Source organism: Cetorhinus maximus, chromosome 24 (genome assembly GCF_964194155.1).
Source record: "Cetorhinus maximus chromosome 24, sCetMax3.hap1.1, whole genome shotgun sequence".
NCBI lineage: Eukaryota > Metazoa > Chordata > Chondrichthyes > Lamniformes > Cetorhinidae > Cetorhinus > Cetorhinus maximus.
In genome coordinates this window covers 32871438-32889571 of record NC_135902.1, presented here as the reverse complement: position 1 = coordinate 32889571, position 18134 = coordinate 32871438, and the positions used below count along the sequence as shown (strand labels likewise).

The 18134-nt window shown below is 44.7% G+C and overlaps 1 protein-coding gene across 2 annotated transcripts in view; it reads left to right on the top strand.

The window, feature by feature from the left end:
* engase (endo-beta-N-acetylglucosaminidase) overlaps positions 1-18134 on the top strand; it is a 60667-nt gene that overhangs the window by 22548 nt on the left and 19985 nt on the right. For both annotated transcript variants that reach the window (XM_078570956.1, XM_078570957.1), the window contains exons 7-10: positions 830-995; positions 2930-3033; positions 4693-4801; positions 15217-15404. In XM_078570956.1, coding sequence (XP_078427082.1) covers positions 830-995; positions 2930-3033; positions 4693-4801; positions 15217-15404 — 567 coding nt within the window. The remainder of the gene's footprint in view (positions 1-829; positions 996-2929; positions 3034-4692; positions 4802-15216; positions 15405-18134) is intronic.

Here is an 18134-nt window from a genome sequence, read left to right as displayed (position 1 = left end):
CTTTGTAAATTACTATTGAAAAACACTTGGGGTCTTTCTCTGGGTAAAGTTACTTACTTAGGTATCTTCTTTTAATAGCATCTTAACTATTTTTTCTGTACCTTTTTGGATCTCCCACATTTTGGAAAGATTACATTTAAAAAAAAAGACTAGTGTTTAAAATGCTCCCTATGACACCATGTGGCACAAGAACAATATTTTGTTTCACTTCTTAACCTTCTGTAAGGGTTGATTTCCAGGCGACAAAATTCTGAACCTTTTGAGGCCCAAGTGTGATGATTTGAGACAGTGAGAACTATCAGAGCAATCTTTTAGTCTTAGCTGTGCTCTTGAGTGTCTCCAAGTGCTTGCTGAGAATTGCGACAGTCACTGGTGTGCAATTTCCAATACATCTGTAAACTGCCTGTGACATAAACAATAATCCATCTGAGTATTACCAGTTTAGGAAAATGAGGTTGTGGTCACACTATAAAAGGTCAATTCATTATTAATGTTTGAAGTAGGCTAGAAGAATGATTTACCAGATTCATATGAAGTCAAGGATTGTGCTATCAAACCAACCTGATAAAATAGATCATTGCATATCTTTCAGTTAACTTCTAGAAAGAGACTGAATGGAGTATTTCCAAATGGAATTACATTCCAACAAGTGTCTGTGAAACTCGCACATTTTATTAACAAACACATAGTAATGACTGGGTATTTGGCCAGTACTTGATGTTGCTGGTATGTTATCATGTTGCGACTCAGCTTTACTTTGAACCAATGATTGTATATCGAGTGTCTAATTTTTGTTGTTGTTTCTGATACCTCCACGTCTTTCTTACAGAGCATTCTTTGATTCCTGTGATGGTATTTTTCTAAACTATAACTGGAAGGAGGAACACCTTAAACGAATGGCGACATTGATGGAGGAACGCCATGCTGATGTGTATGTTGGCGTTGATGTGTTTGGTCGAGGAGATGTTGTAGGGGGAGAGTTTACAACCAATCTGGTAAAGCTTATTTGGAGTTATATTCCAACAGTGAATATTGTCACAAATTGTAGTACTTAATGCCTCCCCCCACCCCCGCCACGATTTATTTGCGTGCAGTTGAATACATTGTTGCAATGGACTTGTCATGCAAATCAGAGGAAACTATGACAATGGCCTTGTATTTTTTGGCATTTGAACTGGACATTCTGCAAATTGGTTCAGCACGAATCACAGAGGGGAATATTGATCTATGGTTGGTGAACATATTGGCCGGGATTTTCCGACCCCACCGTGGGTCATGTGGCATCCCAGCCAAAAGTCCATTGACTTTCGGCGGGACCGGATGATCCAGGTGGTGGGCGGGTGGGGCCAGAAAATCCCGCCCAATATTGTCGCACAAGTCATCAGCCTAGCAGCAGTTTTATTGTGTAAAGTGACTGGCAACTTCTGTTTGAAAAATTCATAGCTTTGAACTTCTGGACTGTTATGGTTTTGTTGCAGAGGCTTTGTTAGACTATCTAACTTGTGAGATTTTAGGAAGTGGAGGAGCTAAATGTGGCGCAGTGGAATAAGGAACTCCTTTCACTTGCTGGTTAAGGTGCTGTTTTGTTATTTGCAAGGAATGCAAGTTTCATGTTGGTTCCTTTGCTGCCCTCTGCTGTTGATTCATTATATTCATGGCCTCTGCAATATGCATTTGATCAAACTCGGTTTCGCAGCAGGCAGCTCTAATGATCATAACAAACCGCTGCTGAACATTGTTTAAATTCTTCAAGTTGGAAGGTTGAGGCAAGAATTTGGAAATGGCCAGAAATTTGTTTTTGCAGCTGTTACATGATAGCTAAAATATGTAAAATATAGGGCACTCTGATGCCAAAGAATAAACCAATATCGAACAGACATTTGTGCGAGGAAGGGGCTCGGCTAGAGAAATAGTGTGGATGTTTTATTTGGTAAATCATAGAGCATGATGCATCTTAAGTCCAAGTGAGAAAGGAAAGAGTGAATTGGGGGCACAGCTTGTATGTGCACAGCTAATTCTTCATCAGGTATAGATGCTGCAGATGTTGCTTGATGGTCGACTGTCAGATTTTCTGCCACTTCCTGTATTGACTTTTGATTAATTTATAAATATCTGCAGGGGTGGCGGGGGGCTCAGGGATGGAGATTGTTTTTAAGAAGAAAACATTTGTAGGTCATTCCTTTGTATACCATGATAATAAAGCAAAGAAAGAAACTGGGGGCAATGAAACATTCTAAGTATAAATTATGAGAAGCTGCAACTAACTTGTGTGTATGATGAACATATATTGACTGACTTTGTGAAGTGCATTCAGACGTTTTACTACTGTTAACTTCCATTTGTAACGTCTTTAATTTTAGTAGAATAATGCTAAAATTAGTCTTTCAAATGGTCCGGTGAACTTAAAAGTAAAAGTCTCCAAAATCTTCAGCTCTTCAAATGCAACAGCAAATAGAGGACCTATCTGCCTATTGCATGTAGTTCATGTGGATGTTAAAGATTATATGGCACTATTTGAAGGAAAGCAAGGAGTTCTCCCATGTGATTGCTCAATCTTCTTCCTTCTACTAACACTACAAATATAAAGTTGATTAACTGGCCATCTCACTGATGTATGTGGGACATTGTAGCGTGCCAATGGCTGTCATATTCATTTATATTTCAAAGCAATTCCTTCCATATAAAGCACTTCACAATGTCTGGAGAAGTGGTAAGGTACTGTGTTTATGAAAATTTCTGCTCTTAAGTATGATTTATTTTAGCAAGTTCTGCAAACCCCTGCTTTACTCTGTTTCAGTTTTGTGGAAACATAAGGATAATTTCTCAGGGAGCTGCAAAGCTATTTTATAGTCCCTTTTTTGCAAGCTTCTAACCACACAGTTTTCTGCTAACATTGTAACTTCAGCGTAATACTTGCATTGTCTTCCAGTCTTTGGAGCTGATCCGGAAGTACAACTTTTCAGCAGCTATATTTGCTCCAGGCTGGGTCTACGAGACTTTGGAAAAGGAAAAATTCCATCGGAACCAACACAAGTAAGTCACCGAGCGTTCCAACTACAGAACATCCAGCCATCCTCATTTGTGACAATTACCCTGTGTTGCGGATGCATTGCACTGAAAAAATATTAACATGTGGACTCCCAGCAGGCAGCCATTATTGAGCAACTTTATTTAAACCTCCCCAACAGAGGGGGCAGAACAACAAAATGCTCCGACCTTGCTGTATACTACACTACCTACCTAGAAAAAAGTACACGTTAAAATGTGAATGTATATAATTTGCCGGAGTACAGCTAAACCAATATCAAAAATAGTTCAAATTTAACAGGTTGGGTTATAAATTTGTAGTTACTGTAATTACAAACAAAACATATATGACTGATACTAGAGTATTGTGTAAGTTTAAAAACTATGTTTTTTCCTTAACAGTAGTATGTGTTTAACAAAAATATCATCACTTGACAAAAAAAAATGAAGAGAACAATTTCATCCTTCTTGCATACCTTCAATTAACCAATATCTGGCTTCTTTCTCTTTCCCTCTGGCTATCTCCATCCATTCCCATTTGCTTGACTCTGCTCTCTCAACATTTCTGACTGTGTCAAATCTGAACTTGGACTTTGACTACCAACTCCACTTAATAGTTGGGACGGTTACATTGATTGAATTGTTTCAGTCAAAGACCCTGACTCACTTTGCTTTACCGGTGAAACTTTAAGTTTCTTTTTGACTTCCACTTTCCGACTTTCTCTTGACTGTAAGAGGAATTTGGACTATAGGAGGTTTCTCCTGCTCTCCCTTTGTCAGATTTCCCCTTGCAAGCAAATGACACTGACAGTGTCTCTCTCCAATCTTCACTAGACATGTGAATGCACCTAGACACTTTACAACAACTCCAATCATATACTTGTCCTCAGTGATTTTCACCATGACCTTCTGACCAGCACTGAACTCTCTAAGTTTCATGCCTGGTGTATCAGACTCATCTTCACTTTGTCTTGCTTTTCTCTTACCTTGTTACTGATGTCAGACATAAGCAAACTAAACTTTGTCCGAGGAGCATGTTTTAAACACTAACTCCTAACACTGTTGTAGACTATGGGGTTATTCTGGAAGAGAACAGAAAATTGTCTAGCCTCTTGTCGAAGGGAAACATGGGAATTACTGCCTAGGTTGTCACCTAACAAATACTTCTGCAAAGACCTTTCCACAAGTTGTACATTTCTTTCTGCAGCACCATTTGATGCTGAGTCCGGTAGTGGTATTAGAGTGTGTTTGACTCTATTCTTACTGAGAAATATTTTAAACATTTATTGCCACTCCAATATTTCTCTTACTTTTAAGACAGAGGAAGGTGAACCAGGAGTGGGCTCAGTCCTTCTATTGCAGCAATTTTGCCCAAGTAACAAAATTGAATGTGTTCAACATGTTTTTCATGCAATTAAACTCAAAATTAGGTCCCTCCTCATGGTCTCCATCCACACATCTTAAAACCGACCTCACCTGCCTTAATATCTCTGTCAAATTTTGTTTGGGGCTCTATGAAGTGCCTTAGAATGTTTTACTACATTAAAGGAGCTATATAAATACAAGTTGTTGTTGGGGGTGGAACATTATTGATCACATTTTGTGACTGAGTTGTTATACATTGGAATCTGTTGTCACTCTCTCGCTCTCTCTCTCTCTCGCTAGGTTCTGGAACTTGTTGACCGAGTATTTGCCCATTCACAGCATCTGCACATTGCCCTTTACCACCTCTTTCTGCCAAGGCTTTGGGAAGAATCTTTACAGGAATGGAAAGGTAAGATTTGAATGAATAGCTTAACGGTACAACTTTAACTCCACATTCTCAACACCTCAATCCCCAGGTATTGCACTTTAGGCAATTGGCCTTTGAATGTGATAGCCCTGTACTGTACGTCATGACCACCCAGCTGACCACCATCCAGCCCCCGATCTATTTTACCGCGTTTCTGAGGATCAGGACTATCATCGCAAAACACATGAGTATGTGAGGTACAGGGTGCCTCATCGCCTTTTATCAGCTGCTCAGATTCTGTGAGTTAACCATGAGGATTGAGCCTTAGTAGTTTAATTACCATGTTGGATAACCACTGTCTGATCATCACGCCCTATTGCCAGGACCTTTCCATTCCTTATGGCCCTCTCTTTTGTAATACACCATATCCCCAGAATTAAAGTCTATCTCAGACGGTCTTATGTGATGCCTGAGAGATCTCTGAATTTTCTGCGAGACCTCAGCCTTGATGAAAGTTCTTCATCTCCCTGCATTTAAAGCAATCAAATGTGCAGAAAAAATGGAAGTAATTGTAATCCCCTGTAGGGCAGGGGGATTATTGCTCACCACAGCTGGTAATTTGGGATTTGTCCCCTAGACCAAATGATAGGGACTATACCTTCCAACCATCTGAAGCAAATTCTTTGCATGAGCTGTCCATGCCAGTGCAGTTGCCAACTTGCAGTTTGGTTGATCTGCTAAAAATTTATGCAGCATTCCATCCATCACTGCATGCTTCTTGTCAGAGTCTGTAGCTGAAAGGACTTTCAGCTGCAGTGCTCATGACCACAATGTTCATGTTTTCACACACACCCCTAAACTTGTCATTAACAAACATCCCCCATTGTCACTCAGAAATTTAGCTAGTGCTCCCAGTCCAGTCCTTATCTATTTCTCCATAACTTTATCTACAATATACCCCTTTGTCCTTATCATGTATTACTGTAGAACAACTAAATATAGTTGCCATGTCTTTATCCCATACCTTTAGATCCATGGCAACTACCTCATTAAAGTCATCTGGCAATGGAAGACTTACAATAGGACGTGGTGGTACCCTCCGATACTTTTTACATACTTCACATTTTGCCGTGATCTCTGAGTCTTGTATACTCCTCATCAGCCATTCCTTTATCCTTCAGAAGGATTTTTAATCTTTGACAAGAGGGGTGAGCAAATTGTGCAGCTTTAAGACAATTTGCTCTGTTTCTCTCTAATTCTTATCACCTGGTGATACTTCCCTAACATTCTGGATAGAAACATCAGGCTTTGTTAAGCTGATGTAATATTGTCCTGATTCGGTCAACTACAGATCCGCTGACTTTCCAAAACCAATTGTTTTATATTGCTCCATATCCAGTTTAATTTGTGCCTTTTTCATACAAGGCTAACTTAACAGCAAAAGTACCTCACTAGAGCCTATATTGGTTATAATAAAGTGGCTTACTCCAGCTATTTTGCATCACTGTTTTAGTGACCTCAGTGTGTTTTCATCCTTGAACCTAAAACAAAGAGCACTTTCATACAACCTTGACCTTGTGTTGATCCTCACTACTGAATGAATCTAGATAACATTATAACCAATCTGTTCCACACTCTTGTTGAGGTGCAACCATTACCCATCACCGCACAGTTAAATGAATCCATGGCTATATGCTCATCGCTGGACTAAAGCTTCATGTGACGAGTACAATTCCTCCAGACTGATCATTATCATCATCCTCAGCCTCCAAATTCACTGTGTCATGCATCACTTTGAGAACCCTGCTATTGTGCTTTGTGCAGTTCATTGCATAATATTTCGAGTCACACCTGAAGCACCTGTTAACTGTTCCCCAGGCATTCCTGGGGTTTGTTCGCCTATTATTGCTGCTCCAGTCCTGTCGCCTGCTGTGGTATCTAGATCTGCTAAAAGTGCTTTCATCCTTCTTCCTTTTTGTCTGTAACTTTTCCTTTGTACTGGAGCCTGCATCCAACATCTGGACGATCTCCAAATTGGGCAACCAATCCATCCTTTGTGACACTGTAGAATGTCCCATTTGTGCCATGAAGGCTCCTGCAAATGACTGCTTCCCCAGGAATTTTTCAAAGGCGGCAAACACATGCTCCAAATGGGGTCCATTTCCAGAGAACCAAACGCCGTTAAGTCCAGGATCCTGTCCATATGTGACAGCTTAGCACAATTTGGTAATTCAAATGTGAACACTGAGCACGGAACCTCTTAAGTTGAATTTCTGCAATCTTTTATATGGGCTGATAAAGTCCATGATATATTCCTCCATGGAATGACTGTCAGTCTTTCCAAATCTATCCAAGTCTGACCATGCCTCATCTTCCTGGTAAATTTCATCCATGAAACCTAACTGAAGAGCCAAACCTTCCTTAGTATCCAACTGATGGACTTCCAGCTCACAAAATACTTTGCTTCTGATTTTCCTTTTGTTACTAAGTGACAATGCCAAAGCCATACCTTGTTTCCTCTTTGGCAGGGATATAACCGTATCCACATAGCCGCTTTGTTCTTCCGTTGGCTATAAGGTTCAGACTCTGAGAACATCAGTGGCTTATCATACCCTGACGATTTACACTTGCTTTCAGCCATTCTTCTCAAAAGCTAATTCTGATTGTAATCTTATGTCTTCATTTTTTTTCTTAGTTTCCATCCTTCACCTTTAGCCAACCATCCTCTGATAGCATGTAAAATTTCTTACAGCCCGTTGGTGAAGGAAGAGACCAGAAGTCAATCTTTATTCAGTTTTAGATTTATTCACAAATTGAGGCATTACAAATATAGAGTTCCTAACTCTACAACCCACAGTCAGTAAGTGTTTCTTTGTAATGTTTCTGCCCAGTTTCGAACCGGGGACCTTTTGAATGTATGGCAAATATGATAACCACTACACTACTGGAACAACTATGTGCACAAGTCATTATCCAATGAGTGCCTCCCCAACTGTTGACACTTAACCTTAATTTATACAATTAACACTGTTCTTGTCAATGAGCTTCTTTAGTGCAATGCAAGATTTGACGACTTAAAATGGTCGTCTTTAATCTGTGTTGTGACTCGCCTGGATAGATGTAGTATGAGTACCTCGTTACATTCCTGACTTGAGCCTTGTAGTTGGTAGAGAAGCTCCGAGGGGTCAGGAAGTGAACCACTTTTCAAAGGGTGAAGTCTTTGCCTTGCTCTTGTAGCCACTGTATTGATATGGCTGGTCCAGCTAATATTCTAACCAGTGATGACCATCCTGCCCTTGTATGTTGATGGTGGGAAATTTGTTGATAACTGTACTGTTGAAGGTTGGAAATATGGAAATGGTCATTACCTGGCATTTGTGTGAGTGTTATCCCAGGTCTATATTTGTTCAGGACCTGTTGTAGGCTAGTTCAGAGTGCATAATTATTAGAGGAACAGCACATGGAGCGGAGCACAGTGAAATCGTCAGTAAACAGCTTAACTCCTGACCTCACCATGGAAGGAATGTCTTTATAAAACAACTGAAGATGATTGCCTCAGGATGTTTCTCTGAGGAGCAATGTCCTAGGGGTGCAATTATTGGCCTCTGACAATCGTGGCCATCTCCATATGTCTTGGGTGAGACAGCAGCAACCGGAAGGCTTTCCCCGTCACCCTTTCTGACCTGTATTGGACTGAACGCTCCCTTGAGAACAAATGCTCTTGTCGTTCCTGTATCACTTGTATAGAATCTTTGATGCTGCACTGATGCTTGTTCTGTTTGGGGACTAATGCTACATTTCGGCACCAAAATTAAAATTTGCCAGTTTATTCAAGTATGCGTAAAATAAATGTTCTGTGACTCCATGTAATATTACACTCAAATATATTGGACATACATCTTTTATTTACTTGTGAATCTTTTCTTAATGACTGTTTACAAATCAGCATTAAAGACAATCTGCTGCAAACTCCATTTAACATAGAGTGGGGTTTGGACACCACTGGGTATAAATGCTCTGTGAGCATAAATACCTATTCAATGCTCGGCAATAAAGCCATGCTCAATTTCTGACCATTTGGAGCATTAGATTCTTCTTCATTGTAGCTACCTGAATATTCCTATTGCCTCATGTGTAAAACAATTACCATCTCTTCCCCATCTCCTTGTCTTCCCTCCCTGCACCATCCCTCAAATTAGACCAGGCCGCAAATAGTTGCAACTGAATTAATATCCTGGTCCAAGTGAGGCAAGCCCAAGTGAAATGAGGCAATTTGCACAATGCTTGAGCTTTTTTAAAAAAAATGTTCATGTGCATTCAAGGTAATCTCATTCTCCTGGGACCCCTTTTTTTATATTAAAGGCATTATATTTATACACGTTGTTGCTCAGTGTTTTAAGATTGTGCTGCCTATGCTGAGTGTTGTAGGTCAAAAAAAACACTGAGTCTGAAGTAAGCTGAAAGTAGGAAATTTTATTACAAGCGTGTAGGAGGGAACATCAGCGAATCAAAGTCTCTCAAAAAAAACAGTTACAGTAGCGTTTATTTATACACAGCACATGTTTGGCTGGTTATATGCCCGATCTTATTTTATCTGTTCATGGCCTTCATCTTTCCCTGGTAAGCACATCCTGTCACTCTCTCCCGGAAGAGAAAGCTAGTGGAAAAGTACAAACGTGGGGGGAAAAAAAGCAAACAGCTTGAGCTTATCAACTACAGTAACTTCATCTCTAGTAAAACACATAGGGCAGGATTTTCCTGTTGGCATACAGGGGCGGGACTCGCGCGCTGATGCATAAAATGATGTGCGGTGACATCGGGCCAGATCCCAATGTCACCGCGCGTCATTGTGATATTTTGTTGGGCGGGTGTACAATGATATCCGATGCGCTCCTGCCATTCATTAATGGGCCACTTAAGACCCTTGAGACGCCAACTGATGGCGATTTTTCGGTGCCCGTGCGATCTTTGGGTCGTCGCACGGTTGCAACGGGCAGGCGGGTAGGAGACATTTGTATTAACCTCATCCACTGGCGGGATAAGAGGGCTCTGTGGGATCGCGAGTGTGCACGGTCAAATACTTAATTTGGAAAGTTACTGATACTTACCTGTGTGAGCTGCAATACTTAAAAACTCATTCCAGCTGCTTGGACTGGACTCACAACCTTCAGGTCAGCATTATACAGTGAAGAATCATTTTTGGGCCTGCAGGTTTCAGGAAGCCTTCCCTCAGCCTGGGAATGGGAGTTGAACTCTCTACTGGAGGCACCTCCTCTGAGGAGGAAGGGAGGGCTAGAAGGGGGAGGAGGCCAGGAGTGCACATTCAGCCTCCAGGGGGGCCACCTTTGGGAGGAGAGGCGCAGGCACAAAGGGTGGAGAGGTGGACCAAGGTGGAAGGGGCCGCAAAAGAATCCACTATCCTGCTGCCAGGGTTTACAGGTGGCGAAGCAGCTACCTCAATATGTCTGAGGTGCAGTGCCGAAGGAGGCTCCGACTATCAAGGGAGACAGTCAGCTATATCTGTTAGATGATTGGGCCTGAGATCTCCCCTAACTGTGTGGGTGGACACCCCATGCCAGTGGCTCTAAAGGTCACAGCTGCCCTCAACTTCTATGCATCTGGTTCCTTCCAGGGCTCGGTGTGTGATCTTTGCAGTGTCTCCCAATCAGCTGTCCACACTTGTGTCAAGCAGGTCACAGACGCTGTGTTCAGACGGGCATTGACTTTCATTCACTTCTGTTGGGACCAGGCAAGCCAGACACAGCGAGCCAGAGGCTTCGCGGCCATTGCTGGCTTCCCCTGTGTCCAGGGTGCAATAGACTGTACACATGTGGCCATCAAGGCGCCAGCAGGTGAGCCTGGTGCCTGCGTCAACAGGAAGGGCTTCCACTCCATGAACGTGCAGATAGTGTGTGATCACAGGATGCAGATTTTACAAGTCTGTGCAAGGTTCCCCGGCAGCTCCCATGACGCCTACATCCTCAGACACTCCCAGGTGCCGGGGCTCTTCAGTGCTCCGGCCCGGCTTGATGGATGGCTGCTGGGTGACAAGGGCTATCCCCTCAGAAGGTGGCTCATGACGCCTCTCCGCCATCTAAGAACAGAAGCTGAGCAGCGGTACAATTGGAGCCAGGGCTTCACAAGGGCTGTGGTGGAGACAGCCATCGGTCTTCTCAAAATGCGCTTCCGGTGCCTGTACCGCTCAGGGGGCGCACTCCAGTACCCCCCAGATCATGTCTCGGTGATAGTGGTTGCTGCTGCGCTCTCCACAATCTTGCGCTGGAAAGGGGGAAGCTGTGGACGATGAAGACGTAGATGCTGTGGCTGCGGCTGCACACGATGAGTCCAGCAGTGAGTCTGAGGATGAGCACGCACAGGGAAATGCTGAGGGGGTAGACACTGACCTGGGCATACTCCAGGGAGGCAGGGACACCTGGGAGGCTTTAATCCAACGAACCTTCAGCTAGCTCACCACAGATGGACCTCCAGGACAAACCTGGGCTGCAGGCTCCATACTCGATACCTGAGTGCAAAATCTGCCTGGATAGGAACATTAACTAAGGGCATTGTTAATAAAGCTGAATGTCCCACAAAACACTCGTTACATTATTGGAAACCATACGCCTGCAGAAGAAAAGAGGCACCCTCAGCCATGGTGACATGTCTGAATTTAATGGTATAACAAAAGGAACTTAAGAGAACAAAATGACAAAGAATCACACCAACTCATAAAGACCTCATTGCGGGTCAACACAAAAGCACCAGTGATAAACCTGTGGTGTGCCTAAGGTGTCTTATGCTTACATTTTCGGGTGCTACGTCTTGGTGCTGATCCCTCACTGGGAGTGGCATCTGAGACAGCCTGCCCACTGTGCTGTGCTGTTGGCCTCGATGACCTTGGCGGTTGTCCTCTGGCCCGTGGAGCCTGTGCCGGCCCCGCCTGGGAGGGAGCTGCCAGTTCCACAGCTGGCATCTCCCCAGTCGTTGCAGCCTCATCGGATGCAATGATCGCTGGCAGAGGGGCGGAGGAGCTGCTGCCCTGAGAGGAGCCCGCAGAGACGACAGGCAGCTGCTGCGCCAACGTGAGGTCGCTTCGGGCCTCCCTGCTCACCGTGGATGGATGGGCACCGAGCTGGGAAACTTGGTGCCCAGACCATCTCCCACACTGGCACTGACCAGCTGAGGTCAATGCCAACGTGAGGGCTTGCTGGTCTGAGCGCATCCCCAGGAAACCCTTATTGGTCTCCTGGAGAAGCCTCTCCATGAGAGTCGCCACTCTCTCCATGGAGGATGCAAGGTGCTCGGCCATGAGGTTCATTGCATTGGCGATGATCCACGTAGACTCCTTCACCACGGACACTGAGCCAAGCACAGCCTCATGCATCTCCACCATATGCTCCCGCACACCCGGCCGCATTTCCTGCAGCTGCTGTGTCGTGGATGACTCCAGAGGCACATCATCAGGCACCGACTGAGCATGTGCCTGGTCCCCTGCAGTCCTCCAACTGCTGGCGCCATGGGCACTCTCTGTCTCTGCCAGCTCCTCCAGCGACTGTGAAGTACCCTCACTGCTGTGCCCTGGGACACTAGCCAGTGTTCGAATTCCCACCGAGGTGCTAGTATCTGCGCTGGTGTCTGCTTGGCAGAGATGGTGTGACGCTTGTGAGTACGAGACTTCAGGGCCCTCAGGTGTGAGAGGGGACCTCTGCTCCTCCTCCCAGCCCTGCTTCACTGATACTGAAAGGAAGAACAAGGACATTTGATCAGTTAACATGGTGACAATGTCAATGTGCGTCCCTGTCCCCCAGATCATTATGAGCAATGGACAAGTCATGTTGCAAACTTCAATCACTGAACATTCAGCACTGTCATGGCTGTTGGGAGAACAATGGTGACCTCACTGCTGGCCATACATACCTGTCCGTGGCACCCCAGCCTCACCGACACTGGTGGACCTGGGCGCATGGCGCCTCTCCAGATCTAGGGCTTCCTGCTCGAAGCGGCTAAGCATTGCCACCTGGGCCAGCCCTCACCCGCTCGGTGGCATTATGTGCATTCTCCTGAAAAGGAGAGAAGAGCATTGATTAGTGCAACTTGTACCTGGATTCTCTTCGCGCACGGCCCACCCCAACTAGAGTGGGACATTGCAGGACCCCAGTGCCTCCTCACCCCGCAGCTGCTGAACACTCACACAAAGATGCCAGGCCTGTCTTACCCGCCCCACCCCCTTGGCCAAATGCTGCCTGCATCACATTTGGCACCGTATGGTCTAACCTTCCTTAGTAAGGAAGTGCAAGCACGTGGAGTGCAGAGGACAGCAGACCCTGCTGGATTAAGTGACCAGAGCCAACATGGTACTTGCTCTTCTCCAGTGCAACAGGTCGTTGAATCGCTTGCGACACTGGATCCACGTGCGTCACACCACGTCGCGGGAGCTCACCACCTCCGCTACCTCCTCCCAGGCACGTTTGGTCATGTGGAGGGGGGCCTCCTCCTCCCGTCCTGGGGTACGAGGACCTCCCACCATGCTGCCACCGCCTCGAGGAGGGCAGCAAGGCAATTGTCTGAAAAATGAGGGGTACAGTGCCCGCCTGCCTGGCCTGCTCAGCAGCAGTGCTCTGGGGAGCCCTTCTTGCTGGCCCTGATTCACAGCCTTTGAAAGGCTGCAGCAGCTTTTTAAAACGGGCCCCTCGGGTCGCCATTGGACCCGGTGGTCATTGCAGTCCTGCCGCCGCCCGCCCACTTCCACTGTCCTCGGGAGCCGCGATTCACACTGGGCGGGCCTTAATCGGCCAGCCCGCGTAAAACGGCGGTGTGGACCCAATCGCGGGCGGCGATCAGGTCTGCTCCCGCTCAGCCCGTCTGCCAGCCAGAAAATTTTGCCCATAGAGAAAAACAGGCCAGATGTGTAGGCCGAAGGTTGTAGTAGAAAAATATAGCGAGAGAAACAGCCTTCATAAGTATAACACACTTTATAAATCATAGTAATCGTTTTAACCCTTCATTTCCCAAATCCGAGAGGTTGAATACTTACCACAAGAAGGAAACTGTTGACACTGAAGTGGAGTTGGCCACACTGATTCACCGTGAATCAACTGCAAACAACATCTGAATGTGTGTCACAGTAACTATGGTATCTGTTAGAATATTTCATTAAAAACATTCTGTTTTTAAAAGAAACATCTTCATTCAGAAATGATCTTGCCAACAGTTGCTGTAATTTTCATTTTCTCTGTCGTTTTGCATCGACTATGCAAAAGCAGTAAGTCATAGAGCATATTAATACTAACCTTCACAACCTGCAGGCAAAGCCATAGCCAAGGACATTAAGACTTACCAATGTAACGATCCAGAATTCCCATATATATTGCCACAGATAATAGGGAACAAAGTAAAAGACATATCTAATCTTTGAGTTTGGATAACATAATAAAGGGTCAGTCCAAAGAATTGGAACCCTTTGATTAGGTTACAGGCTTGTCATCAGTCCTTGCTCCCTATCATTTTTTAAATCTACATCCACTGTTAGACTCTCTCAGAAATGCAGTGGCGTAAGTGCTGCGATACAGTTTCTGTGGGTAATTTAAAAGCTGTAAAAGGCAAAGTTCAGACCCGATGTTTAAGCATAACCACTTCTCCACGTCTTCAAGTCTGTGATGTTTGATGCACTGAATCTGCTCAGTTCATGGCCTGGTTTGACCTTCAGACAGCAACGTGTTAGGAGAATAACCTTTTAAGCATCTACAGTCTCCAGCTCAGTGGTAGCACTCTCGCCTCTCAGGTAGAAGGTTGTGGATTCAAGACCCACCCCAGAGGCTTAAACACAGTAATCTGGCTGACATTCCCAGTGCAGTATTTACTGCAGGAGTCAGATGAGACATTAAAGTGAGGCCTCCTCTGCCCTCGTGGTTCTTTAACAATCTTGTGGCATCTTTCCAGAGAAGAGCAGTGGAGCTCTCCCTGGTGTCCTGGTCAATATTTATCTCAACCAGTATCACTAAAACAGATTATCTGGTCATGTATCAAAGTGCTGGTGCTTTGCTGTGCCCAAAATACTGGTTGCCACTTTCCTTACATTACAGCAGTGACTACACGTCAACAACATGTAGTTGTCTGTAAAGTGCACTGGGGCATCCTGGGCTGGTGAAAGGCGCTAAATGAATTCAATTTTGTTCTTTCTCTTTTCGGCACGCGTGATGGATACATTCTTGGAAATTCATGATTATGATGCTAAACTGTTGATATTTTTGATTAACCCCTTGGCGAATGAATACGTAGGCTGAGCTTAAAAATGCAGAAGGTGGTAATTTATTATATTTATATTCTTGAGCACCATCAATAGAAATTAAAATCTACACAATTTACTGAACCCTGCCTAACATTTCCTGCCAATTGTCTACAGTGTTTTTGAATCTAGCTCCAGTTAATGAACAACACTGTGATGTTGCTTCCTGCAGGTAGAGGCTATTGGAAGCTGGCTTAACCTGAGTGCACAGGAAATTCAGCCTTTGTTTGCAGACCAGCAGCTGGATCCAGCCAATGGCTGTGTGAAGATCCGTGGGTGTTCAGAAGTTGCCTGGAATGGGGGCTGCTGTTTAGTGATTAACGGGCTAATCTCTGCTGCCAGATCAAATGTGTCTTTGAGGTTAGTGTGTGCATCAATATTTATTGTATTTTTCATTTTCTAACACCACCCGCCTCCCCAATTCCACACTCTAAGCTCAGGTAGACTCTGAGAAACACCCCTCCGTGCAATGTGGCTTACCCTAGTGTCATTTCATTGTTTTCAGGGCTTCATAATGTTGCTGGACACCATTCACATGGAGTTGCAGCGCTGTTAGGTTCTCTGTCACCAATGCCTCAACAACTGTTTTTTTTAACCAAACCCAGTGAGTGAAATTACCTCCTTTCAGTTCCATTTGTAAAAGGCACCCAGTTGTCCTTGAGCATTCCTTCTGCAAATACCCACTTCCTCATAACTCGAAGCAAATTATTGGATTTTCACCGAACTTAATGACAATAACACTAATGACAGTAATTTTCTATGGTTCTATTGGAAGGTGGGATTAGAATGGGCAGCTAATTTTCCCAGCCGGCACAGGTACGATGGGCTGAATGGCCTCTTTGTGCGCTGTGACTTTTCTATGGTTCTAACAGATCGGAGCTCTGTTTATCACCGTAAGAATTTCTACCTAACTGTATATTTTCCTTGGTGGGGAACAATTTGCAACTTTGCCAATATTATCCCTATCTTAAAATGATTACTGCTTTTTGGGAGCAGCCTGTCAACATGAACGCACACATTATCTGAACCAGGTCTGCATCATTTATAGCTTAAAGCTGTGTAAGTAGTGTGTCTTTGAGTTATTTTCTGCCTTAGATGTCTAATTATATTTGAAGGTTCACTATGGATTTGGAAATTTGTTGACAAATAGGGAAAGAGTGTGAGAGAAGAATTACTGCCTACCCAAGTGATTGAAAATTCAATATGAATGATCTTCTCTTATTTAGAATATTTCATTTGCTCTTTTACCTTGTTTCTGCCCCTGCCACAGCACCAGAATGGCTTTTATCAAAGTTCCAAATGACATCCTATGTGACTGTGGCAGAGGCAAGCTATCCCTCCTTGTCCTTTCTGACTTGTCTGCAGCCTTTCACACAGATGATCACATCATCCTCCTCCAACACCTCTCGATTATTGTCCAGCTGGGTGGGATTGCACTCACCTGGTTCCATGCTTATCTATGTAACCATAGCCAGAGGATTGCCACCAATAGCGTCTCTTCCCATTCCTGCACCATTACCTTTGGTGTCACCCAAAGATCTGTCCTTAGACATTTCCAATTTCTCATCTACATGCTGCTTCATGGCAACACCATCCAAAACACAGCATCAGTTTCCACATGTACACAACCCGTACTACCTCAACACCTCCTCTCTGGACCTCTCCACACTCTCGAAATTGTCAAACTGTTTTTTGGGAGTTACTGATTCCATCCCTCTCCCTGGCAACTGTCTGAGACTGAACCATGCTCTGTACAACCTCGGCGTCATATTTGACCTCACAATGAGTTTTCAATCACATATCCATTCCTTCAGTAAGACCTCCTATTTCTCCCTCCCTAACATTGCCCATCACTGCCCTGACTCAGTTCCTTTGCTGCTGAATTCCTCATCTATGCCTTTGTTACCTCCAGGCTTGGCTATTCTCACACATTCCTGACCAGCCTCCCACATTCTACGTGCTCTAAAGTTGAAGTCATCCTAATCTCTGCTGCCAAATCCTATTCACCCATCCACACTGGCACCAAGTTCAACAACACCCAACCATCTTCAGCTGCTTCATCAATAACCTTCCTTCCATCATAAGGTCAGAAGTGGGGATGTTCGCTGATGATTGCACAATGTTCAGTATCACTCCAGGCTCCTCAGATACTGAAGCAGTCCTTGTCCAAATGCAGCAAGACCTGGGAAATACCCAGGTTTGGGCTGGCAAGTGGCAAGTAACATTCGCGCCACACAAGTGCCAGACAATGACCATCTCCAACAAGAGAGAATCCAACCATCACCCCTTGACGTTCAGTGGCATTACCATCGCTGAATCCCTCACTGTCAACATCCTGGGGATTACCATTGACCAGAAACTGAACTGGACGAGCCATATAAATACTGTGGCTACAAGAGCAGGTCAGAGGCTAGGAATCCTGCGACGAGTAACTCACCTCCTGACTCCCCAAAACCTGTCCACAAGGCACAAGTCAGGAGTGTGATGGAATATTCTCTGCTTGCCTGAATGAGTGCAACTCCCACAACACAGCTTCACACCATCCAGAACAAAGCAGCCCGCTTGATTGGCACCACATCCATAAACATTCACTCCCTCCACCACCAACACACAGTGGCAGCAGTGTGTACCATCTACAAGGTGCACTGCAGGAACTCACCAAGGCTCCTTAGGCAGCACCTTCCAAACCCATGACCACGACCATCTAGAGGGGCAATGGCAGCAGATACATGGGAACACCACCACCTGGAAGTTACCCTCCAAGCCACTCACCAACCTGACTTGGAAATATATCGCTGTTGCTTCACTGTCGCTGGGTCAAAATCCTGGAACTCCCTCCCTAACAGCACTGTGGGTGTACCTATACCACATGGACCACAGTGGTTCAAGGAGGCAGCTCACCACCATCCTCTCAAGGGCAGTTAAGGATGGGCAGTAAACGCTGGCCTAGCCAGCGACACCACATCCTGTAAATGAATTTTTTAAAAAAACCTCAATTTTAAAATTCCCATTCTAGTTTTCAAATCAGTCCATGGCCAGGCCCCTCTGTAATTTCCACCAGCCTTGCAACCCTCTGAGATATCTGTGCTC